Below are 24,152 nucleotides of genomic sequence, written 5' to 3' on the forward strand. Positions count from 1 at the left end.
GACCATTATTCATCGAGCAGTGAAATGTCCACCATTTCACTCATTATTACTCAACTGTTTTGATTCTACATTAATCTTGAATTTAATGCACCCGTTACACAACAACAAAAGGTTTATATGGCAAAATTGATTGTTCCACTTGGGAAAATTTTGTCCCGACCAGTTCGGCATTTGGCGTGCGCAGATCGTGCCCACACACGAGTCAACATGGTTCAATACAATCGGGGCCATGGATTTGCACCCCTTGTGCACCCAAGCATGAGAGAGAACCTCTCCCCATGCATTTGTTCACATCTTCAATGCATGTGATTCAATATAAACCAACCAACATGCTATGAAACTCTCAATGTGTGACTAAAGTCTCATTCACAATGGAGTTTCTATCCTCTTCTCCATTCACACATATTCAACAATGAATATTGGAGTTATTATCTATTTTCTAAGTCCATGGGTCTTTTTATAGCCCCTGGAAAATCTTATCCAAGACTGTAAGACGCCTCCAACAAGGTGGAAGGCGCCTCCAGCAAGACAAACGAAGATTAGGTTTTATCTTCTCTAACGGTTAATTTTATCCAATCTAAGTAGTCTTTAAAGTGTTGAAGACGCCTTCCCATAGAAAGGTGCGGAGGCGTCTCCAATCATATTGTGGGCACCTCCAGCAGCTCTGCAGCTCCCTGTTGGCTCTTCCGCTGCGCTATTGCCTAGGTGATTTCGTCCATTCAAAATTGGGCTCACCCATACTCATTTCCCCGCCTTCTCCTCGAGCAAGCTTCCGCTTCGGCTTCTCGTCCCTCGGAAACGCCACACACCCTCTTTTCGTTCACTAGCGTACTTTTCCACAACACCTCATCTCTTGGGTGCACCGAGTTCATCGACTCTTTCTTGTGCCGCGCCGTCTTTCTTGCTAGTTGTATCTTTCACTCGACTTTATATGCTCCTAAGTTCTTGTACACTTAGATACAGGATATTAAAATATAATAGGACCTAATCTGACTTAGTTAATCACATCAAAACTAACACGGAGACACGGATGACTACACACTTGACAATTTCCTTCCACGTAAATATATAGTGTTTTAGTTTCTTGAACGAGAGCTTTTACACTGAAGAGTAAACATGAGCTTGGAGAGATGTTTGTCATTGGATACGGCAACTGAGGTACTAAGGATTGGCTGATGGCGAGCACTAGCATTGTGAATCGTTTGAGGTTCTTCACACTGGTAGGGTGCTGTGTTCAAATTTATTTATTTACCTATTGAGCTTATTCAAATTTGTTTATTAAAAATTTTATTGAGCTTCAAGTGAGCTCAATGAATAATACTTTTGTCCTTATAAATTAATTAAGTTAAATGCATATCTAATATACGAACTTTGTATTTTTTTTTTGTTAACACATTATAAATAATTCAAAACTACAAAAATTTATAAATTACTATATCTTTAAATATTTTAATTAATAAAAAATAAATAATAAATAAAATTTACCTTATTTAATAAATAAACTTGTTTATCAATTATTCATGCCAACAAAGCAGTCAAGCTTATTTATTTTATATCTTTTTATTAGACAAATGCTCAATTCGGACTCCTCAAATGAGGTCTTCAGCCCGTCCAAATCGGTCAACGATTTTTAGACTCCATTTGTAGAATTATATTTTTTAAAAGTTTTTAATCAAACGATTGTTAGAATTGATTAGAGGTAGAATTATGAATGATTAGAAATAAAATTCATAATATCTGAGTTTCCAGAGAAATTATTTATCTAGTCTGTCTGAAAATATTTTTTTTATAATTTAAAATCATTTTTAAATTTACGGGCCGGGCTAGGAATACGGGCCATGCCCGGCTCGACGTCAGCCGGAACCTTCCTGGGCACTAAATTACCGTTAAAACTCAAATACATTCTCAACGACGTGCATAACCAGACTCGAGGCCCCTCTGCGTCGTTGGCCAGACTCGAAGACCGTAAAAACGCCGCCCCCTTGCTACCGAAGAGATCGGCCCTCCTTTCCACCCTAGCGCTCTCTGTCCCCCTCTACGCCTCCTCCTAGTCGCCTCGTCGCCTTGCTGCCGGTGCCGCCGTTAGGGCTCTCTGCTACTTCACCACTGCGCCGCGCCTCTACCGGGCTGCGACTTCAGGAGTCCCAGAGTCCTCGCCCTCATCTTCCCGGGCGCTTGATTCGACCGAAGCGGAAGCGGGAGGAGGGGTACGAGTTTCCCGGTCTGCGTCGTGAGTGAACTTTTTTCTTGGATGCATGTGACCTGATCTCCTTCTCTCAATACCCTCATCCTCCACTTTTTAATATATGCCATTGTTTCATCTGAAAAAGGTTCTTTAACATGTATGTAGATTTCCCAGGTATTCATTATTCCAGGCATTTTGGCTGGTTCAACGCGAGTGCAAATGATGTGAGTGGGAGATGAAGTAACAGGTTGGATACCTTGTTTGTGTTAGTTCTTGATATTTAACCGGCGATGAGTGGAACGGTTTGTTATGCAGTTCCAAGGTAGTGTTTTGGTGCATGTTTTTTTTTTAGTCTTCTCGTACTTCTGCTTGATAGATTCCGAGACAATTGCCATTCCATACTACAATTTGAGTAGCAATTGTTTGAGAAAACAAGTCCTATGTTCTAGCTACAGAGACGTGTAGTATAGATGTATATGGAATACAATACTTTCACAGCCAAAATGAAAGATTTATTACTAAGACATATTTTCTTTTTGCAGTATCATTCTATGTTGCAACTTACCTATTTTCTAAGGGAGAAATAATGGAAGATAAACTAAGCCGGTTGAATCTAAAATTCTTCCAAGTATGAATTCTAGATATCTCGGGTTGTATTATACAAGTAGAATTGAAAGAGATATTTTTCATAGGACAAAGGTTGGATGGTTTAAATGATTAGAGACTTTCAGAGTCATGTTATAAGATGGTAGTATAACTAGTTACAATTTATGAGTCGGAGTGTTAGACAATTAAGAAACAACACAAAGAATGAGAAATAAAGTTAAAAAGTATCATTTGCAAGCATTAAGGTGCAACATTAAGAGATTATAAAATGGAAGCAATGTCAGATGGCATATATATGCGCAAAGACCATGCATAGATCTATAGCTAGACAAGTTAAATCAATTGTAAGCCAAGGACAACAAAAAATAGTTAGCATCTATAAAAGTTATCTGAATGATCAGGGCATTACTAGAAATATAACTTTACTACCAACCATGATGGGTTAAGGTTCATGTACATAATTCCAAATAGTTGGGGTGTACTGTTATTATTCTTGTTGATTGTAAGTGAGCTATAGTTTTTCACTAATGAGCACTTATGGTCTCCATTCTTTGGTAGGAGGTTTCTTAAGAACTTTTGGAATTTAATTTTGTTCACACTGATAAAATTCCACAAGGACTAATGTCCTTAGAATCAATTTCCAGAAAAGGCTTGGTCAATGTGCTGACATGGATATGTTCTAGAATTAAACATCATAAATTTGTAAGATTTTTTATATCCACATGGAAATTTGATGAATCTTGAGATAATGGAATTCCATGGGCTTTTGTGCTTGCTTAATAAACTATAAGGTATTTTCTTTAAATGAATGCATTATTTTTTATTATGATGTAACTTTAAGATCTAAGTTAGCACAACTTGCTCCCTTTGTAGATTATTGTCTTTGATATCTCAAAGAAAACCAGGGTGCAATGGGTGGGAGTGTTATACCATTTATTGGACATGTAAGGCTTACAGATCTTGTAGCCTCTGAAGGACTTCCATCAGATTCTTACAAGATCTCAGTATCAACTCTTGCACAATCCCTTGCTCAATATTCTGCTGCTGTCATTGAGTTTCCTCCTGGAGATAGTGCTCTTCTCAGATCTGGTCTAGAATCTGCTCGTTTGTTTTTTTATCAGCATGAATATACTCCTACTGATATAGCTCACACGAAGAAAACCAGGGAATGGTGCAAGACATCTGGTTATTATGCTGATCCTATATTGTGGCAAGAAACATATGATTATAGACCTGGACTTACTCCAGTAGAGACACATGGTGCAATGGAACTTACTCCAGGTGGCTTGCCTGACATATTTGCAATACTTGGCAAGGCTGCCAGAGATATCTTGCATGCAATCAACTTTTCATTAAACTTGCGTAGCTTTTCATTTACAGAAGTACTTGATAACATGCCATTGAGGAATGGAGAAATTTCCTCCTCAGTTCTTTCAGTATGCTGTCACTCGAGACCATCATTTCAAGCAGCACAACACCATGCTATGACAGGCCTGGAAGGTGGACAGATGGTCATATCCCCAGACCATGATATTGACAAGGCATTAATCACTCTTGTCAAATCAGATAGAGCAGGAATGCATATAAAAGATATTCATGGGCGTTGGATACTTGTGGATGGTGATCTTGGTCCTCAAGATGCAGTTGTTTATCCTGGACTAGCACTTTACCAGGCAACTGCTGGTTATGTGAAGCCTGCTGTGCATAGGATGGATATAGTTAATTCACATGCTCACATAGATGGAAGAAGTTCAGTGATTTTCAAGCTTATGCCCAGATCAATGGCAAGTCTAAGCTGCTCTGAGATGAGAGCAGCTGGGTATGGAGTCGAAGCACAATTCCAGATTCCTATATCGGTGGATGAATTTATGCGGAGACCACACTCTACTGGTAACTCAACATTTTATTTCCAATGTTTAATCAAAGAAGAAAATCTTGTTATCGCAGGATGATTCAAACAATATATGAGCATAACTTTTTTGATTTTTTTTATGATTACTTGTGTGCACTATGCAATTTCATTACAATGGTAAGAGTATACAATTTACATTCATGTGAACACAAATTTACTTTACAAGCATATGTGCCTGTTCATCTTATCAATTAGTCTCTTTTTCAACTTCACAATAACCTTTCTTCATTGTTCTAAGGAACTGAAGGCCTGACTGAAATGCGCAAATTCATTGTATTCACAATGGGTGCATTTCCTTGAATGAGGTTGTTATGCTCTTGAACAAATTAATAAAATAGAATCATTCTATGCTTAAAATTTCTGACAAAATCCATCGAAGGAGGTTATTTTTATTTTTAAACGTCAAATTGAATGCTAGCCATAATCATATAAATCTCACTCAATCCTTCAATCCCTCAGCTCATGCTAACACCATTTGAGTACAAATCTCCTCATAATAACCTGTGATAAAAAATATAAATAAATGCAATGTTTTAGCGACATGCTAAGTGGATTTTCCCTAGAATGAGGTGAAGCATAAGATGGAAAATTTAGGAATTTAAATAATAGTTTAGAAAACAACTAAAGGGGTAAGTAAGCTAGAAAGTCTCAACAACATAGCGGTGCACATGAACACCGATTTAACAGAGTTTATTAAACAGAACAGTATACAATACTAAATCAATTTCAAGCAAAAACAATACAATAAATAAGCATATGATATAAACAAGAGTACAAGTCAACATATGAAACATAAAACATAAGGAATGAACATTAGTAATTGACAGTTTATGCTACCAATCCCACTGGGTTTCATTGACACCTCTTTACCAAACAAGTGTTCAAAGTAATCTAAGTCAATATTGATGAAAGGCATATCAAGGCCAAGTGCACAACACCCAAGACGCGAGTGGTTCCCTTGGAGAAACTTCAGCAATCCCTTGGAGTGGTGTATATACCTGCCACGGTGTGATATGAGTCCACACAATGAAGCCTATTCTTACCACACATTTAACAACTCGAATACTGAAAAGTATCACTACATAACATAAGCTACCAGTACTAATACCCCACGATGTGGGATAAAATGAGTGGTTGAGAAACAATAAGGAATATAAAGTTCTATAACAAGAATATTGAGTACAAAGTTAAGTGCATTATATAGATCAAGTAAGGACGATAATATCAAGTGTTGAGGTCAAAAACATCATTGTAAGAGTTATTATGGAATTATTGGATCAATTTGTAAAATAATCACGAGTGAAGATTTGTTTATAAGAAAGATTCTCAAAGTTATAGATGATTTTTTATTTATTTATGGAGTACAATATCAATAGTCATAACTTAATCAATTGAATTTTTAATTCAACAAGTCTATTATTGTCAATCTATAATAATGGTCATATTCTTTTGATAGACGTGTCACTATCAAGGGATAAAATCTTGAAGCTATACTGTTGTGTTAAATAATCAAATAGTAATGACTTGTTAATCATCCTCATTAACTAACTGGGTTTACTAACTTCGTTAAATATTGAATCATGGTCTTTAACTAACATTACCTTATATTTTCATATATATTGACTATTAGAGCTATGTATATTAGGCTAAATTTTATTAATTTAGTTGGGTTTAGGAATTATGGACAACTAATTCAACCTACTAACCAGGTCAAGCGTGCTAATTCTATGAACTTGGTGTAAATCAAGATTAAGAACAATATATGATCATGAACCAATTTGTGTTTAAGAAAGCTAATAATTATAATTAATCAAATTAAGTTAACTTCATCAAATAACTAATTAAGTCATCATTGGTTGGTTGCATGCTACATGTATGCTCATTATTGTGCCTCTTACATCTCAAGTTAAGGTTATAATTACCTTAAATTAGAAAACTATGGATACCAAACAGGAGAAAATTGTAACCTTTACCTATGGGACAATGGTGCAACTCCATAAACTTGGTACAGATTACACATTCAATTTCATATAAATTGATCCCTAGCCAAAGAATGATTTACTCCTAAATATCTTAGTTGAGTCAAGAGGGACCAAAATTCTAATGAGTCTGGCAACCAATTTTTAAAATAATGCTAAATTATTAATTAGTAAGTTGATCCAAGTAATTACGATATAGTAAGAAATGTAACTAACCTTTACTTATGGGTTCAAGATTTGGTTAGAACTCGATGACAAAACAATAGCTTTAAATCTATATTCAATCATGGTTCAATTATGGTCATAGTTAAACTAAGATCTGGGCTCTTGTAACATGATTTGGCAAGTCAATGACTGCACAATCTAATATTTAACTGGTATTAAATTAAAGAATAAAGATTTAGGTCAAGTCTAGGTTCCCAAGAGACTACGTTCAATCATCAATATTAGACTCTAATTAGTTCGTAATTCATAAAAAATATCTAGTTGAGGTTCAATAAGTCAACAATCATTAAGTTACATATTTATTATAGATAGTATCTAGGGATCACTATAATGACTAATTCAAATTCAATTTGATTAAAATTCTTATCCAAAAGAAATCAAGCTTATCATCAATTTGTCGTATCTCAAATAATTAATTTACCACCATATCATAAAGAAATCTACTTGTCACTTGATTTAACTATTTGAAAGTTTACCCAATTAGATAAAGATTTCTAGCAATCTTACCTAGTTTGTGAATTTACAAAACTATCTAATTACAATCTATATAAATGACTAGAAAAATACTAAATCTGGTCTTTCATAGACATTGTTCTAATTGAATGTATCCTCTGAAAAATAATAAATAAATCACAATACCCAAAGCTATATGGAAGGTTAAAGGATGCATGCATGTCCATTGTAGCACCTATAATAATGAATTGTGAAACTTATGCCAACTTAAAGATTATATTAGTTGCATTGTTTATACAAAGAAATGTTTGATGAAGCATGTATTTGCATCTATAGATGTGAAAATAGGGTTTATCAGTATGTCAATTAAAATTTGCTATTCTCATGCCAACTAAAATTACTGATTCTCTATGTTGTATCAGACTGCACTAGTAACTAAAATGGGATTGTAGTTAATATGCAACAAGTCATGACTAAAGATAAGAACAAAGATACGAATAGAATAAGAACAAAATTTTCAAAAATATGTGCATGGCAAAGATAAAAGTGGAAGAACCTACTCTAGTTTGGAAAAAAAAAATAACTCTCCTCTTCCCACCATTGGTGAACCAATGGTTTCAACATGGGAGGAGGAGAGGGAGTTAATTTATAATACTGTTGAAGGAAAATAGGAAGCTTTCTCTTTAAGAAAGCATTAAATTTCATCAAATGAATACCATAACTTATAATCAATTTAAAAATCAAAATTTACTAAACATAAAAATATTTTATAAATTTAGGCTTCAAAGTTCAAATTACAAATTCCAATTTTAGGTTATAATATAACATTTAATTTGAAATTTTCCTAAATAAGATTATAACAGGGGTGAAACTTTAGGTGGTTGTCTGATTGTGCTAGTTGGGTCAAAATATCAAAATTTAATTCACTTTACAATTCTATGTTGAATGCCTAGTGATTTTTAATTGAGGGATGTCAAAATCATCCAAAGTAGGCTCTACCCACAATTTGCAGTCAGCTAGAAATAATCTGGAGATTAGTATGCCAATTACAAAAAATTATTAACTGGCCATCTGTTGATTGTTGACAGAAGCTGCAATATTACTATTTGCTGATGGAGCTCTTAATTATTCAGGGCCTCATCATGGTTATCTGTTGAGAACTTTCTTATGAAGAACTCTTAATAATTGAGGGTGCCATCATGGTTTCCTATTCAGAATTTTCTTATGAAGCAAATATAGTGGTTTTTAAAATTTTCAGTTCTTTATTTAGGATGTCCTAAAATAAGTCCTATCTGATTTTGCAATAAGACAGAATTGTTAGGTTTTGGGGGATGCATTGTGATCATTTCCAACATAGTCAACATTGAAAAAAAGGCTTGTGAACTAGATAGTCAACAACTTGAACTCACTGGCTCCTGCCAGAAATCAACTTTAGAAGTTAATGCAGCATTTCTCAACTTGATACTCAACATAATCAGGCATTGTTTAAGCTGGTCCAACTTCAATTTCCTTTAGCAATAAAAGATGACTGAATAAACTTGACCTCCATGAGCAACATATAAGTATATAATTCAACTTGAATAAACTGTACATTTAGCCAAGAACTCTTAATAACTGAGGGTGTCATCATGGCTTCCTATTGAGAACTTTCTTATGAAGCAAATAGAGTGGTTTTTAAAAACTTTAATTCTTTATTTAGGATGTCCTAAAATAAGTCCTATCTGATTTTTGCAATAAGATAGAATTGTTAGGTTTTGGAGGATGCATTGTAATCATTTCCAACGTAGTCTACATTGAAAAAGCTTGTAAACTAGGTAGTCAACTGTCACGCCCCAGAGGAGACCCTGTCCGAGAAAATTTCGGCAGCATCTCCCCTGTACGGTGGACAATCTGAAACTTTTCTACATCTCACAAATACCTCAGCCACAGGCGGCTGGAATAATAACAGTAAATAAAAATCAATCACACGCAGTTTATATATATATTCAGCCTCTGGCTGTCACAACCACGCAGTTAATAAAATAAACAACATAGTAATACTCTGACTCGAAATCAACCCTACTCAACTATACTCGTAAAGCCCAAATCCGATTTTCTTACCTCTTCTGCCGTCCAGGCAGACATGTAGTAATATAAAATCGAAAACAAATCCATCAACGAGACAAATTATATAATATCTAAGTATTCAACATCCAAATCCAAATATAGTCAAGTGAGAATCAAAACAATACAAACGATAGCAAATAGCTGGAGGTCAGGGGACTAGCAACTGGAACTCCCTCCCGACAGATCAACCCGAAAATAACAACAATGGAGGCGGGTGAGTCCAACACTCAGTGCAGTTGATATGCAAAGTAAAGAAATAACACCTAGCACTAATCATGCGTCCCTGATAAAGATAAAGGTAACTACAAACCGAAGAAGGCAGAGAGAATCAGACTAACCAGACCGGTAAAAGGACAAACGATCGAAGGTATAGAAGACAGATGCATGTCAATCAAGGTATCCAAGCAATGCGGCATATAAGTGCAACAAACACAAACACAACAATAAATGCATCATGCATATGATGCGAATGTCATGGTCACCCCGTCAGCCGACTCACAACAACGGTGGGACCGAGTGGGTAGTGACAACCGTGCACTCTGCAACACTACTCCGATGAGTGATCGAGTGGACGGGATCTTGTCGAGTACATACGTACTCTACCCCAAATCATAAATGGGGAGCCCAATGCTCTCATCTCCCAGTACACTATGACGGAGAGGAATCTCTAACGTGCTACTGCGTCACACTACCCATGAGCGGATCAACGGAGCAGGAAGAGTCAAACCGACGTGCTACCACGCTGTGTCTCGCTACCCATGAGCGCCACAACGGAGCACGAAACTGGCAAAGTGCTCGACAATAAAGGAGCAATCAATCACTCAAGATGCAATCATGCGAATGGTGCATGTCACTAAACATGGTAATATACTAAACCAATCTCCGGATATATCATAATGTGCACCAAAGCGAATGAATCATATCAAGGTATCTGATCCTATAAGGTATCAAACCTAGGTCCTGACATGGTAAAATATGGTTATATCACTACCCATGAGCATGTGGAATCAGGTACATATCCATACAAGATGTAAACAAACAATCAATCAACAGGTAGCATGTATTGGGCAGTGATTAACCGAAACAAGTAAGAAACACAATTAATGCATCTTGTTAATTTAATTACTAAGCATATCAGAGACAATAAGTCAAAAGTACCCGCCTCCAATAGAAATGTCCAATTCTGACTCCGAGATACTCGTCTCGCGTCAAGATCCTGTATTAACAATTGCATATATTTTTATTTAGCTACAACTCAATGAATAGATAAATAAAATCCCCTAAACTAATTTAGGATAAAAACTCTAATCATATAACATTAACCCTTCCTAATTCATCATGTAAACCTAATCATCTAACAAGATCCAATACACATGATCTACGAAACAAAAACTCACTTGTTGGAACACTTACACTGATCAGATCAAGATGGAAATCAAGAAAAACAATCAGGCGTTTCGTGCTGTGGTGGTCGGAAATCCAGCAACTTCACACTACTGTCCACTGCCAATTGGACCAACATTTCCAAATCTATCAAATAGGAAATCTTTACAGTAGCATACAAAAATTCTACATCACTGTTGTAATTAACAAAACCATCACCTGTCCTTCTTCTCCGACAATGGTAGCAAGCAGCAGTGGCTGGGATGCTCTTCTATCAGCCCACTGCTGAAACCCTAAGTCAGTGCTGGAGAAGAGAGCCCAACTGAAAGACTAAGGCTAGGGCACCACAAGAACAGCAACAATGGTGTTGATCCTTCCTTCCGACGAGCGAGGTGACAGTGAACCCAATCTAGGGCACGAAATTGGACGACTTGATCGGCGTCGTCTATGCTCTATGCAGGAAGAAGGCTCGGCTAAGGCACGGGGTGGCCGGCGGTGGCGCCGGCACTCGGGCAGAGAAGGAGCAGCTCTGCTCCGTGCGACGACGGCGTCTAGGGCACATGCGACCGGTACCGATCCTGGTGGTCGGCGTTCGGTAGAAGAGAGGGACATGGGATCTGGAAAGTCGGGCTCAAATCGCCGGTGATCTGCCCCGAGGCGTCGTCGACGTCGGTGAAAAGGAAGGAGGACGGCGCTAGGGCAGAGGAGAATCGGCTGGGGAAGAAGAAGATGAGAAGAGAAATGCCGGCTTCTCTTGTTATCGGCTTATGCACGCGAGGGAGAGGAGGAAACCGCCGAGCGGCGCCGGTTAGGGCACGGATCGGGCGCGGATGGGGTGTCGGCACCCGGGTTCGGCAGAGGAAGGGAAACGAAGAGAATACGGCGTGTGGGGAGAAGGAAAAACAAAATAAAAAGGAAAAGAAAATAAACTTTTCCTCTTTAAATGGGGTAGCCTAAACAGCCTTTTCCGGGTCCCATTTTTATCCCCGTTAACTCGTCCGTACGAGCTCCGCAAAATTCCCGAAAAATATCCAAAAATTCCGAAAAATTCCCTTATTCATATTCGCCTATTTCCGGTATTTTACATCAACAACTTGGACATACTGGCTCCTGCCAGAAATCAACTTTAGGTGACGCTAATGCAACATTTCTCAATTTGATACTCAACATAATCAGGCATTGGTTAAGCTGGTCCAACTTCCATTTCTTTTAGCTATAAAAAATGACTGAATAAACTGACCACCATGAGCAACATATAAGTATACAACTCAACTTGAATAAAATTGTACATTTAGCAAAGATCTAGTTTGGCTCATTTGCAGTGTTTTTGTTGATAATTGGAGGTGATTCAATCCCTTTAAGAATTTCTAAGTCCATTGATCTTTACTTAATCTCAAGCATAATATGGCATTTCGCTGTTTATCGAAATACACTAACTGCTCTTAGGATATATGACTATTTTTTAGTGGGGCACAAAACAGCCAACTAATTATTTACCATGTCATTATCATTATACCTATGAAGATCTAAATACATGAGGTTAATTTTAGCCTGAATGGAGTATGTGCTTATCATAAACACGGTTCTCAGTTATTTAGAATATTGATCATTTAAACATGCGATTAATTTTAGCCTGAACACAATAGGTGCTAGTCATAAACACAGCATTCAATTGTAACTTCAATAATTCTTGTCATTATCATTCAATAGTCATAAACTCATTTATTTTATGTTAACCATGATACAAATAAGTTATCAACTTGTGATGCCAATTTCTAAATTCAATAATTCTTGACTAATATCTTGACTCCATTCAATATAGCTTGTCAAGCTTCTAATAGGCAAATTTGCTCAAGCTGAGTGCATCCAAGACCAGAGTTCATGACGTTCCAACTTATAAACATTGCTGTGTTATGTGCTATCATCCTAGTGTAAATATATGAGATCTTGAGAGGCTATCATACTCATGGTGTGCTTTTGGTGCTAATGGTGGAGACCAATGATGAATTTTATTCGATTGAGCCTTATTACTAGTGTATGGAAATTCACTAAAACAGCTCAAGATTGATAAGATTCATATGATAGGATTGAAATCTCATTTGAGCCAGAGTTTCACTTTAACTTCTCATGAACGTGACCTGTCAATGTGCCATAGTCTCGAGGTTGTTCCACATGTTAGTTGGCATGAGGAACAATAAGTTTCACCTACATCAAATGCCACCAAACGGAATCTCAATCCATGGATTTGATTATCATCCATTAGTATTTAATTATCACTCGTATGTTTTTACAGTTGGCTTAAAAATTATGATATAGTTGTGACGGCAGAAAAGAATAGAAGATAAGATTTTTGGAAAAATGTTACGAAATCTCTTTCTAACATTATTAGACTATTTAAGGCTTTTGATTGTTTTTTAAAAATGAAGAATTGGGGTAATATAGGCCCAATCAATGTTTGCAACTTGTTGGTGTGATCTCATATTATTTGTTCGTGTAATGCTTATAAATGCCTATTGCAATAACTGAATTCTGCTGCCCCTTTTTTTCTTGATTCCTTAATAATTTTAATTATGCCTTGGTTGTCTATTCCAAATGAATTTATATTTCTTTTGCTTCTGAGGGAAAATGAATTCCTTTGTCCTGATTGCTAGCCTGTGATCAATTTTAGATCTTTTTGCAGCAACTCTGAAGCCTGATATAAAGAGGGAGAGAGGAAAGAAAGGGCACAAGTCTTTGCCCCCTTCTAAGAAACTACGTCTAGAGGCACAGAGGGTTCTTAAAGAACGTGTTCAAGCAATTGCCGAAAAGAAAGGAGTTAAACTCAGATTTTGCAATGTCAAGGAATGTGAACGCCACATGATATCGCCAGATAGCCCGTGTGGGAAGATAAGGATGGAGATAGGATGGCCTCCAGGGGTTCCATTTGTTCATCCACATGACCTTCCTAACAAGGCAAAGCTTGGATTCCTTGAAGCTTATGAACCTGGTTGGTCCTCACTTCAGCAAGATATACAGTTAAGTTTATTGAAGCTGGACAGACCAGTTGACAGGTGTGTGACCATAATCATATTCACAATTTTTAGAATTAGCACTCTTCCAATTGTACATGCATATGAAATAGTTGTTGAAAAGAGAAAATCAAGGGAAATGCTATGTTTCTGTCGGGCCCATAATTTTTCTTGATTTCCTTCAAAAAGAAGACTTTTTTTTGCATTCTAATTGATGTCACTACCTCCTTATACTTGAATATGTTAAATACAGTTAATCTTAGAAAGTTTTACAATTAAATAATTGCCATTTTTTTTTGGCACTTTTCATTTATGATTACAGTCCTAGATACCATGTCAACTATTAAATATTCTCATCTTTTTTGCTATCTTCTAGACATTAAAAAAGAGAGACATTCCAACTTTTATTTTCTGCAGGATTTAATCTTCATGACTTTGAGCATGTGGGCATGCGCTGTCATCTTGTGGAATCACAAGCTCTGCGTAACATGGTCCCAATCACAGCACCTGAAGGTTTCTGAATCTATACCTAAGTTGTTCTATCAGCAGGTATTGCAAACATCATTCTTCAGTTCCAAGATCCCTACAGGTATGGGGTAACTAGACCGTAGTAGGTTTATCGTCTGTGGTGTCACTTCTTCCTGCAATCAATTATGCTTGATTTTCCATATAACTTAGAATGGGGAGATAAAGGTGCCACCAAAGATGTCAAGTTGTAGCTATGTAGAGAAAATTCTATCCTCTCCTCTTGCAATCAATGCAACTTTTGAGAAAAGCTCTCGTCCTGATGGGTAACTATAATAAAGGCAAAAAATCAAAAAGGTGCTCTTTATTTTCGTTATCATTTACGCCCCATGTTAAAAAAATTAAAAGAATATCCATCCTATTTTTGGCTAAAGCTACACTAAACGGTTTTAGTCAATTGCTCTATCTTGTAGCAGGGTTGATTAAAATTCTTTCATGTTGTAGTACTTTTTAGCCAAAATTACTGCAAATGTAGCTGTTTCTGCAAAATTGTTCCAATAGTATTTGACCAATTTTAACTAAGTTGGACTAGTTTTGAAGACGTTGGAGGAGTTTTAACCAATATTGAATTTATTGAATATTAATTTTGAGGATGTTTTACTAGCTTTGATCAAAATTGCTACAGCAGTACTTGAACAAAAGTATTTGGGGAATGAAAAGGGTGACCATTTAATATATTTTTTTAAACATGGGGTGCCTTTTTTATGATAACAAAAATAAGGGCGCTCTTTGATTTTTACCTATCACATGAGCTATTTGGTAACGTTCATGGTCTACTGTATAGATATTATGTCAAAAACATGTACAAGCTTTTGCTTCAAAAAAGGATGAAAGGTTCAAAATTCTGCCACAACTTGTGGAAAACACATGGGAGTTCTGGATATTGCAAACTACAAGTTGTAGGCAGCAATTATGACTAAAATGTTATCATTATAAGTCAAATTGAATGTCAGTGTCTTTTTAGTATTTTCTCCAATTCTGTGGGATTTAGAACTTGTAATACTTTTATTTTATTCTTAACTTTGTTTTCTTAGCTGTGATAAAAGAATACATATAATATAGTAGAACTAAGATAAAATCTTGGTGCTCCATGGCACTGTTGAGTTGGATCATGAATCTATTGGAAGGATTTCTAATTTGATTATATCATGCTGCAATTGTTTTACCATTATGTAGTATCTGAAATGTTCGTTTACACTTTCTATAATTATTGACATTAAAATAATGAAATTACTTTGTTACTTGAGAATTGTTTAATCTTTTTACAAAACACAATACAGACAAGTTAAAATAACTTTTGCATGATTTATTATATTAGGCCCCATTTATTTAAAAAAAGTATCTTGAGAAATATGCTTGGCATTAAAGTTGTAAATTCTTATATATTTCTTGTCCCTTTCTTGAGAAATATAGTTTTAAAATTGTGTGGCAATTTCTTTTGTTCTAATAACTTAAAAGTCTTTCGATGAAGTTAAAATTTATGTTATTTTATGAATGCAGAAGCTCTTTGATATATGATACTCATCTATTGTTTTTCTTAAATGGCGTGTATATTTACGAGTGCATAATTTTTGAATTACAAGAGTTCTATAAATTTAGATACTTTTTTTTTATCCATTGATAGTTGATGTCATTTTGATTAATAAATATTTTCATATATGTTATCATATGAGTTTAAATATCTTAATATCTTATGGATACCTTCACAATTAAATGAATATTATGAATTTTAATTTTTTTTGCAAATTTCATATGCTGATACTGGCACGGTTGGTCCCATAGTAATTTGAAGAGAGTCATTATATGAAAAGGTATTTTCTGTTGGTTTCGTCGGGTATTGATCCTTGTTTATTTCTCCAAATCTATCATATGTTGAATTTTAATCTTTAGATTACATATAAATAGGTCGGATGCTTGATTAATTATATACAATGAAGATCAATACGATTTGTAGAGAATCTCGGGCAACAGTCTACTGTTTAGAGTTATTCAATCAATTATTGCATTATTGTGAGTTCATTAAATATCATTTTGTTTTGAGTCAACTCTTCTATTTCAAGAAATTCAAAACAATCGATTTTGAAAGCCAATTGTTTACTATTATGTGTATCAGTCTGAAATAGTAGTTGACTTCAGCAGTCAATTGTGCATGTCTCGATAAGGGTAGTAATTACGGTTGTTGATGAATTAACATCAGAATTTATGACTTTAATAACCATGTAATTCAAATAGAAGAATCAAAATTTAAAATTTTCAGGTAGCACAATCATAAATTTAAATTTGTTATTTTGGTTTCATTTAAATTTAAATTAATCATATCAAATCCAATTCCAATGTTGTCCAATCTTAAATGAACGAAACCGATTTGGTCAAGAAAAAAAAATTTAAATTAAATTGAATTAAAAATTGAATTCAAGGTAAACTAAATTAATATATCATGGTTTTTAAATTTTATTCCGTTTTAATAGTTTTCATTTATTATTTAAGTATGAAGAAAATTATTTTATTTATTTATCTATTTTACTAAAACTGCGCCAGTTATCGCCTTTGACAATTTTAGATGTCCCAACATATTTAAAATTAAATAATGAATATGAAATAATTTTTCATTAAAAACAATGTGGTTAATTTATTTATATAGATATATGGATGAATTATATTTGACACGATTTAAATCCTTATCAGTTCCATTTTGTCGTCTTATTTTCTTGTTCAAATCCAAAACCAAATAAAAAAAATAACACAAATAAAGAAACAAAATCTGGGAACCGTTGGATTGATGATCAATGGCGACGTGGAGCTCCGTCTGATCCCTCATTTTCCTTCTCATTTGTGTCACTCCGATTCCAGCTGCCTCTTTGCCCGATTCCAATTTCCAGCCCCAATCCCTCGCTCTCTGCCAGCTGTACAAGCGCCACCTCTCCGGCGAGCTCCGCCTCGAGGGCTTTCTGCATCTTCTCGTCTCTCCCCTCTCTCAATCCAGTTCGATTTACTCCTTCTTCTTCAGGCGGATCGCGGTTCGTTCTTCCATGATCATCTGAGGTTGACGAGTTGATTTGGTACGCCTTGGTGATCCGTCCTCGGCACCGCGATCCTGGTGGTTTGGGGACCGGAGCGAGGGGAAACCATGGAGGGTGGGGAAGTCAGAAAGGTTTCTCGTGAGGACATACAACTGGTACGTATCTTTTGCCGTGTTAGGTTTTGCTTCTTTTGATCGCGGTCACGTTTCCTTGTTTTAGTTGTTTGATCTCTCTGTCTATTGCTGTCGATTTGTTTTGATTCAGCGCTGAACGTTTGTGGATTCAGTTGGTAGGCCGTAGACAAGCGAGTGTAGCGGAAGCAGTGTTATGCATTGAGCCATGCTAAGAGCCCAGGTGATATTGACGGAACTTCCACACAAGCCCCAAGTTGGTGATGTGAGATGATCCATTGGTTAAAAGGATTGAGGGAAACCAATTTAAGGTGCTGGTCATTTTGAATTGTTAGAGCCATAGACTTTAGTGTTGCTAGGGTGAACCCCTGCTCTTCACCAATAAGTTAGGGTGTTAAAGTTGGCTCGTAATTGAGCTTGAGGATGGAGCTGTAGGTAATGAGTCACGACAAGATTGTTTCTCGATGATATGATTCGGTAAAAAAAAAGGTATCTTGTGGTTAGAGGTCCATCAGTTCTAATTAATTAGCCAGTTAGGTAGATTTGCCTTATTACCTTAGCTAACCAAGGAATATTTCCTCTCTTGCCAATGTAAGACTAAATTGAAGACCATATCTAAATTTTAGGACACTTGGCATTAGTCACCTCATGGAATTCTCACCCACCCAATGATACTTCTCTGATCTTAGAGAGAAAAAAAAATGTCACTCAAAGCATGCACAGCCCATGTCGCAGCTAATCACTTAGGTAAAATTGTCTTTTGCTCAGCTATACCTAGCAATTTTACAAGAAAAATAAGTACAAAAAATAAACAATTTTTTAAGAGAGGACTAGTGTTCTTCTCTAGGAAAAAAAATTTGAAAGAGATTATGCATTTTAAAATTTTACTTAATTTGCTTACAAAACTGCTACCAAGACAAACTAAAGAACAGTTTCTTTCTGTTGAAAAAGAAAATGGAAAGTTGGGGATCTTTCTTATAAAACAAGCATCCTACTGTCAAGGCTGCCTTATTGTACAAATATTTCAGGGCATACCAAATCAACCTACTTTTTCTTGATGATATGGAATTCATTTAAGCAATCATAGACTTCAATGGTGCATTTTATTTGGTGGTTGCTAAAAAGTGTGACTAAGCTACTCTGCTTACATGGATAATTTTCCTGTGGTTATATGGCCTATCAGTCCCAAAAGCAATAGTCACATGCTTCAAGTGCTAGTTTAGAGGCTCAACTAAATCTTGGTTTTGGACCTAAGAAACTGACACACTTTGCTAAGCTTAAACAACATCACCCAAAATAATAAGTAATGCAATCCAATTTAATTATAGTAGACTTATCAAACCATAACAACTATCATAGTTTCCTGATATGCACTCTTGAACTTAACGAGCCTTGAGGGAACCTCAATTTTGTTACGCCACACCTTTTATAGGATCATGTTTTTTATTTGTTTGTAATTTATGTATTGTCTAAAATATGCTTATTTTATATTCATATTCTATGCTTTATTTTCTTTTTTAAAAAACAATGTTACCTTCTATCAAGCTCTACTAAATGCTGTAACAAAATTGGCCCTTTCATGATTTACCTCCTTCCCATTGTTGCTATGAATGTTCTCTCTATAGTCACATGAATCATCATGAATATGATGTTTTGAATAAATGCTATTCACAAGACTCACATTCTGTAAAAATAACAAACTAATAGCATTTAAGTGCAACAACCTGATGCTTTGTGACTTTTCTCATCTTTTCCTAATCTATTTACCACAAAAATATCAACATATCTGTTTTTTTTTTAAAAAAAAAACATTCCCAATATCATTTACCATTTTTGTGTTCGTGTGTTTTTTTTCAGATTGTTTACTATGCATTTTCTAGTTTATTACTTGTGAAATTTCAGGTTCAGAACCTTATTGAGCGGTGCCTGCAGCTCTATATGAATCAAAAAGAAGTAATTGACACATTGTCTATTCAGGCAAAGATAGAGCCCAGTTTCACTCAACTTGGTAGCTTCTTGATAAATATGCTTTATAGCTTGAAGTATATTGTATTGAGGTTTTATTAAAGTTTTTCGATCTAATTCATATTACTTTTCTATTTCATATCGGTTTGATGGAGTATGTTTAATCTTTTGTAAATTATTAACTGTATCAGCAAGAACGCCATGCAAAGAGTTGAAATTGTTAAAAACATTATCTGTACTTCATATCATATTCAGTGTTATCTAGTGCTATGAAAGCTGCCCACGGGGCTACGATGCAGCGGAAGGGCGGCAAGTTGTCACCCAGGCACATGTGGTTCGATCCCCAGCTATTTCCTCTAAATGGGGCGTGCAACCACGGGATGTTGAACTTCTGGGCCGCCCGCCGCGAGCGCTTCCTAATTTACCCCACCGGCTGGTGGAAAACTTCCGTGGGGCTGTGCCAATCGCCCCAAGTTCGGTGTTAGCTGATTCAACATTTTTTTTTTAGTGTTACAAAAGCTGAGTTGGTGCATTGTAGTGATGTTAAGCAATATAGTTGAACTTTATTATGCTCCATATGGTTTACAAGAAACAATTTGGTTTGATATTACAAGTTGTTTAAACAATATTTCATGAGCTATTAAATCATCCAATATTGCTTTATGAAAGTAATTCCTGTAATGATAAGAGCCTTGAAAGAAGCAGGGATAATTGGAAGCGTTAAATTAATTCTACTTATCTTTTCTTCTATTTAATGCTAGACAGTCTGCATGTATATCTGCAAAATATTGCTATATGAGAGTATGAGATAATTATACTTAATGATACGATGAATAATATAAGATCAATTTACAGTTGACAAGAATTTCAAAGTTACCATTAGGATAATTATTGATTTGCTTTTCAGTCATTGACAATTCATACTATTTAGTCATAAAATGCTAACGCTTGGCCCATCGTTCGCATTACAGTTTGGCAAAAACTTGAGGAAGAGAATCGAGAATTTTTTGAGGCATATCATGTTAGACTCATTGTTAAGAACCAGATAATGGTTTTCAACAAGCTCCTTGAAAAACAAGTTGAGATGATGCAGACAGCATGCCCATCTGGTGTTTCTAGAATGCCTCTGCCCAATGGGTCTAATTCTTCTTCTAGTATGTTTCTTTTAAAACTCTTTTATTACTTATTAGTTGACTATTGTAATTGGCTTATGTTTGTATTACTCCTGTATTACTCTTGCATGGAGTTTGCTTAAACATTGTTGTGATTAGTTTTAGATGATATACCATTTTGTATCCTATTCAACCTTTTTGATTTCTTGAATTTGGATTATGATTTTTATATCAACCTTTTCTTTTCCATATTCCTTTTAACATATTTGTTTTATGTTATTAACTATAACTCAGTTGTGTTTTGGAATTTCTATACTTGGATGGTGTCATACCTGAAGAGTGAAAACAGCATAGATTTGTTTAACAATGGTTGTTTCACTTTTAAGTATCACATACATTTGATGGGAGAAAGAGTAATGAACTAATTTCTTCAAAACAGTCCGAATCAAGGGAGAGAATATATGAATTTATTCAATTTAAGAATAATGTAGTTTGGAGATAACATTGACTACAGGATTATGGCTTTTAATGTTGGAGATGTGACTTCAGAATTCGTACAAGTTTTCTATTATATACATGACATTATTTTTGTCTTTTCCTAAATAATATATTATTTGTCTAATCCAGTCTGTGCCATCTTATATCATGTGCAATTAGTTTCTCCTCAATTTGTATTGCGTTGGCTTTATCCAGACTACTTCCTCAAAGACTACATGGGATGCTTTTCTTGCCTTATTTTTAATACATTTGTTTAATCCAGTTAGTATTATTAAAATAAAATAAAATTTCCTATCGAGAATAACTTCATTGAGATGGCATTTTAATGTTTATTATCTGAAGATAGCAGAGTCAAAATTGATGATACCGTAGACTAAAATATGTAGATGTTTACTTACAACTTTTTTAAGTTATGAAACTTTTTCAAGTTATGAAGCCTTTCCTTGATAATTCAGTTCTAACATAACATTATCAAAATCCGAATTGGATGGTTTTCACTATGTGAAATAGAAAGAGAAAAGAAAGCATATACTGATTGCTGTTATTGTTTAACAATAATGCCATACTGATTGCACTTATGTTGTATGTCTAAACGATCTGGTCATATACTGGTTTCTGCTATGATAAGGAAAAAAGCAATCTCAGCTAGGCTCTAGTAAACATGAGTGACAAGTTATTACAGGTTAGTTTTTAGTCAATGTAACAACGAGTTGTATTCTAGGGTTGGTTTGAAGTAAAAATATGCAATATACTAATAAAAGGATGTATGGACAAACTTCAGTTCATTGTGAAGAGTGAAGGCCTCAGTTCATTATGTGCAGAACAAAAGTATGGAATCCCATGTTTAGATCTTAACAAAATTAATATGCTATCTTTGGAATGTTTATTGATTAACGATTACTACTGTGAATAATTAAAAATCAGCTTGTTATGGAAAATTATTGGAGATTCTTACTACATTACCTCTTTTAGTGCATCAACCTCCGTTGTGCTATATACCTCAGCACACATCTACATCTGCCCAGCTTGATGGCATGATTTGTGATGGAGGTTTTCCAAATGCTATTATGAATGGAAGGCCATCACAACAAGAAGGAATCTACCTTGACAATGATTCCTCTATTCTTGCTGAGAGCATGAATCCTTCAATGAGTATGTTATCTTCACATGATTCCAACACAGCAGGGATTCGAGGAATGCACAGAACGCTAGTCAAGTCAGAACCTAACTACTTGAACAATTCTGAGTTTCCATTCAGTAATGATAGCAGCATCTTGGACACACACCAATCTATTGGCGATGCTTCAGTTGGATCATTCAGTAGCTCAGAATTGACTGGGCAACCATTAAATGATACTCTCTTGGATATTGACACTTCTACACTTGGATTTAGTCATATTCCTCGAAATTTCAGTTTTTCAGATTTAACAGATGATTTTGCTCACTGTACTGGTTGATTCCTATCATTGCACTTCAAATGGATCATTTTATTTCCATTTTGTCTTCTATTTTCTAACATAATATTTCGTTTTTTTAAAGACATTTTGGAGAATTATGATAGATCTCCTTATCTTCCACATGATTCAAATAACTTCTCAGACTCCCCAGGAAGGGAATTCAAAGGTTACTGTCTTGTCTTTTCTTTTCTGATGCACATTTGCAATTTTTCACGGAGTTATCTTTTTTAACCTTCAATTTTTTTACATTTTATTACTCAGAAGAAGACATTAAGAAACTAGACACCATTTCCGAAGGAGTCAGCTATGAAGATTTTGGAAGCGACTGACTCAACTTCAGATGGGTGGGTTACTTCCAGGTATTTTCTTATGTTTTTGGTAAACACAAAAGGAATAAGCTCCCTTCATGTTCAATAATAGAGGACAATCTCAATAATAGTCCTTACAATAAAATGAAAAGAGCATATCATAGTATTATAATCTTGATTAGTCTTATTGCTTAGTCCAGAATAAGCTTGTCTTGTGTTAAGCTAGAAAATCTACTACCACTAGCATCAGTTTCACAAGATTCATTCCATAGATATATTGTCGAGTTCTAATGAAACATACAAATGAACCCAGCGAGAATGCTGGTTGTGATCCCCCCTTCATGTTTTATATTAAATGGTCCATTTGGATCTGCGGTTTCTTTTCTGGTGGCATTGTTGCTATTTTGATACTCATTGATTGGATTTGATCCTGAATCGTCAGTAATTCTCATCTCACTCAATATTTGGCACCAAGTAACATACTGCAACTTGTGTGCAGGTTGACCAGGCATCTGTACATACTGGATTAATTAGTTGCTTGTTCTTCTGTTTTCGCCATGTTGTTTAACTAGCATGTGTTTGAAAGGTGCAATGACTTGTGTTTTAGCAAATAGTAAAGTGGTTTGACACTTCGATTTTGTTTTCAAAAGACCTGGCGTATCATCTTCTTAGTGCCACTCAGTGTGTTTTTTTTTTCTCTCTGTGAAGTAATCCATGACTCTAGTTCTTATGTTGTTGATAATTTTACAAACAAAAAGGAAAACATGAAAAAGTCGTTTAAACTGTGTTACTTCGTAACAAACATCAACATTCTCAGAGACGCAAGTGATGAAATGTAGTGTGCGCTCATTAGAAGGAATGACTTTAGTTGTTTGCTTATCTATCGAATTCATCTTGTGTCTTGTACTGATTCGCAAGAAGTCCCCTTAACAGCCTGTTTGAAATGATATGGAATTCAATTCCTTTTAAAATTGGAATTGAATTCCATGCTTTGGAATGATTTTTTAGCTAAGAATTGATATGGAATTCAATTCCAATTCCATCAAACAAGGCAAAAGTAAATCACATCTCTTTATGTGTGATTTAGATAGGGAATTCAATTCTCCATATTATGTTCATTGTGCCCTCATTCTTTCTTCTTTATAAAAAAAAAAGAAAAAAGAGAGAAGGATAAAATGGTAAAATATAATAATTTCATAACTTAAGTTGTAATTCATTTCAAACATGAGAATTGAATTCAATTCCTTATGGAATTCAATTCATAATGGAATTCAATTTA

At 35.2% G+C, this 24,152-nt stretch overlaps 1 protein-coding gene across 12 annotated transcripts; it reads left to right on the forward strand.

The window, feature by feature from the left end:
• The first annotated feature begins 1,925 nt into the window (after positions 1-1,925).
• On the forward strand, positions 1,926-23,550 carry LOC122009040. 12 transcript variants are annotated; one of them, XM_042565014.1, is made up of 8 exons: positions 1,926-2,230; positions 2,351-2,507; positions 3,665-4,681; positions 13,518-13,899; positions 14,275-17,557; positions 17,667-18,280; positions 19,436-19,541; positions 20,470-20,557. In XM_042565014.1, the coding sequence occupies exons 3-5, from the start codon at positions 3,703-3,705 to the stop codon at positions 14,279-14,281; spliced, it is 1,368 nt and encodes a 455-aa protein (XP_042420948.1). In that variant the 5' UTR covers positions 1,926-2,230; positions 2,351-2,507; positions 3,665-3,702; the 3' UTR covers positions 14,282-17,557; positions 17,667-18,280; positions 19,436-19,541; positions 20,470-20,557. The 12 variants fall into 12 exon arrangements, with proteins under 12 accessions (XP_042420948.1, XP_042420946.1, XP_042420956.1 ...); XM_042565012.1 differs by having other exon boundaries at positions 17,667-17,844; XM_042565022.1 differs by having other exon boundaries at positions 13,530-13,899; positions 17,667-17,844.
• Positions 23,551-24,152: the final 602 nt, after the last annotated feature.

Source organism: Zingiber officinale, chromosome 8A (genome assembly GCF_018446385.1).
Source record: "Zingiber officinale cultivar Zhangliang chromosome 8A, Zo_v1.1, whole genome shotgun sequence".
Lineage (NCBI taxonomy): Eukaryota > Viridiplantae > Streptophyta > Magnoliopsida > Zingiberales > Zingiberaceae > Zingiber > Zingiber officinale.

Coding starts and splice junctions, on each gene's coding strand:
- LOC122009040 (XM_042565014.1), top strand. CDS start 3,703: ATGGGTGGGAGTGTTATACCATTTATTGGACATGTAAGGCTTACAGAT. Junction 4,682..13,517: donor GCGGAGACCACACTCTACTG/GTAACTCAACAT, acceptor GATCAATTTTAG/ATCTTTTTGCAGCAACTCTG.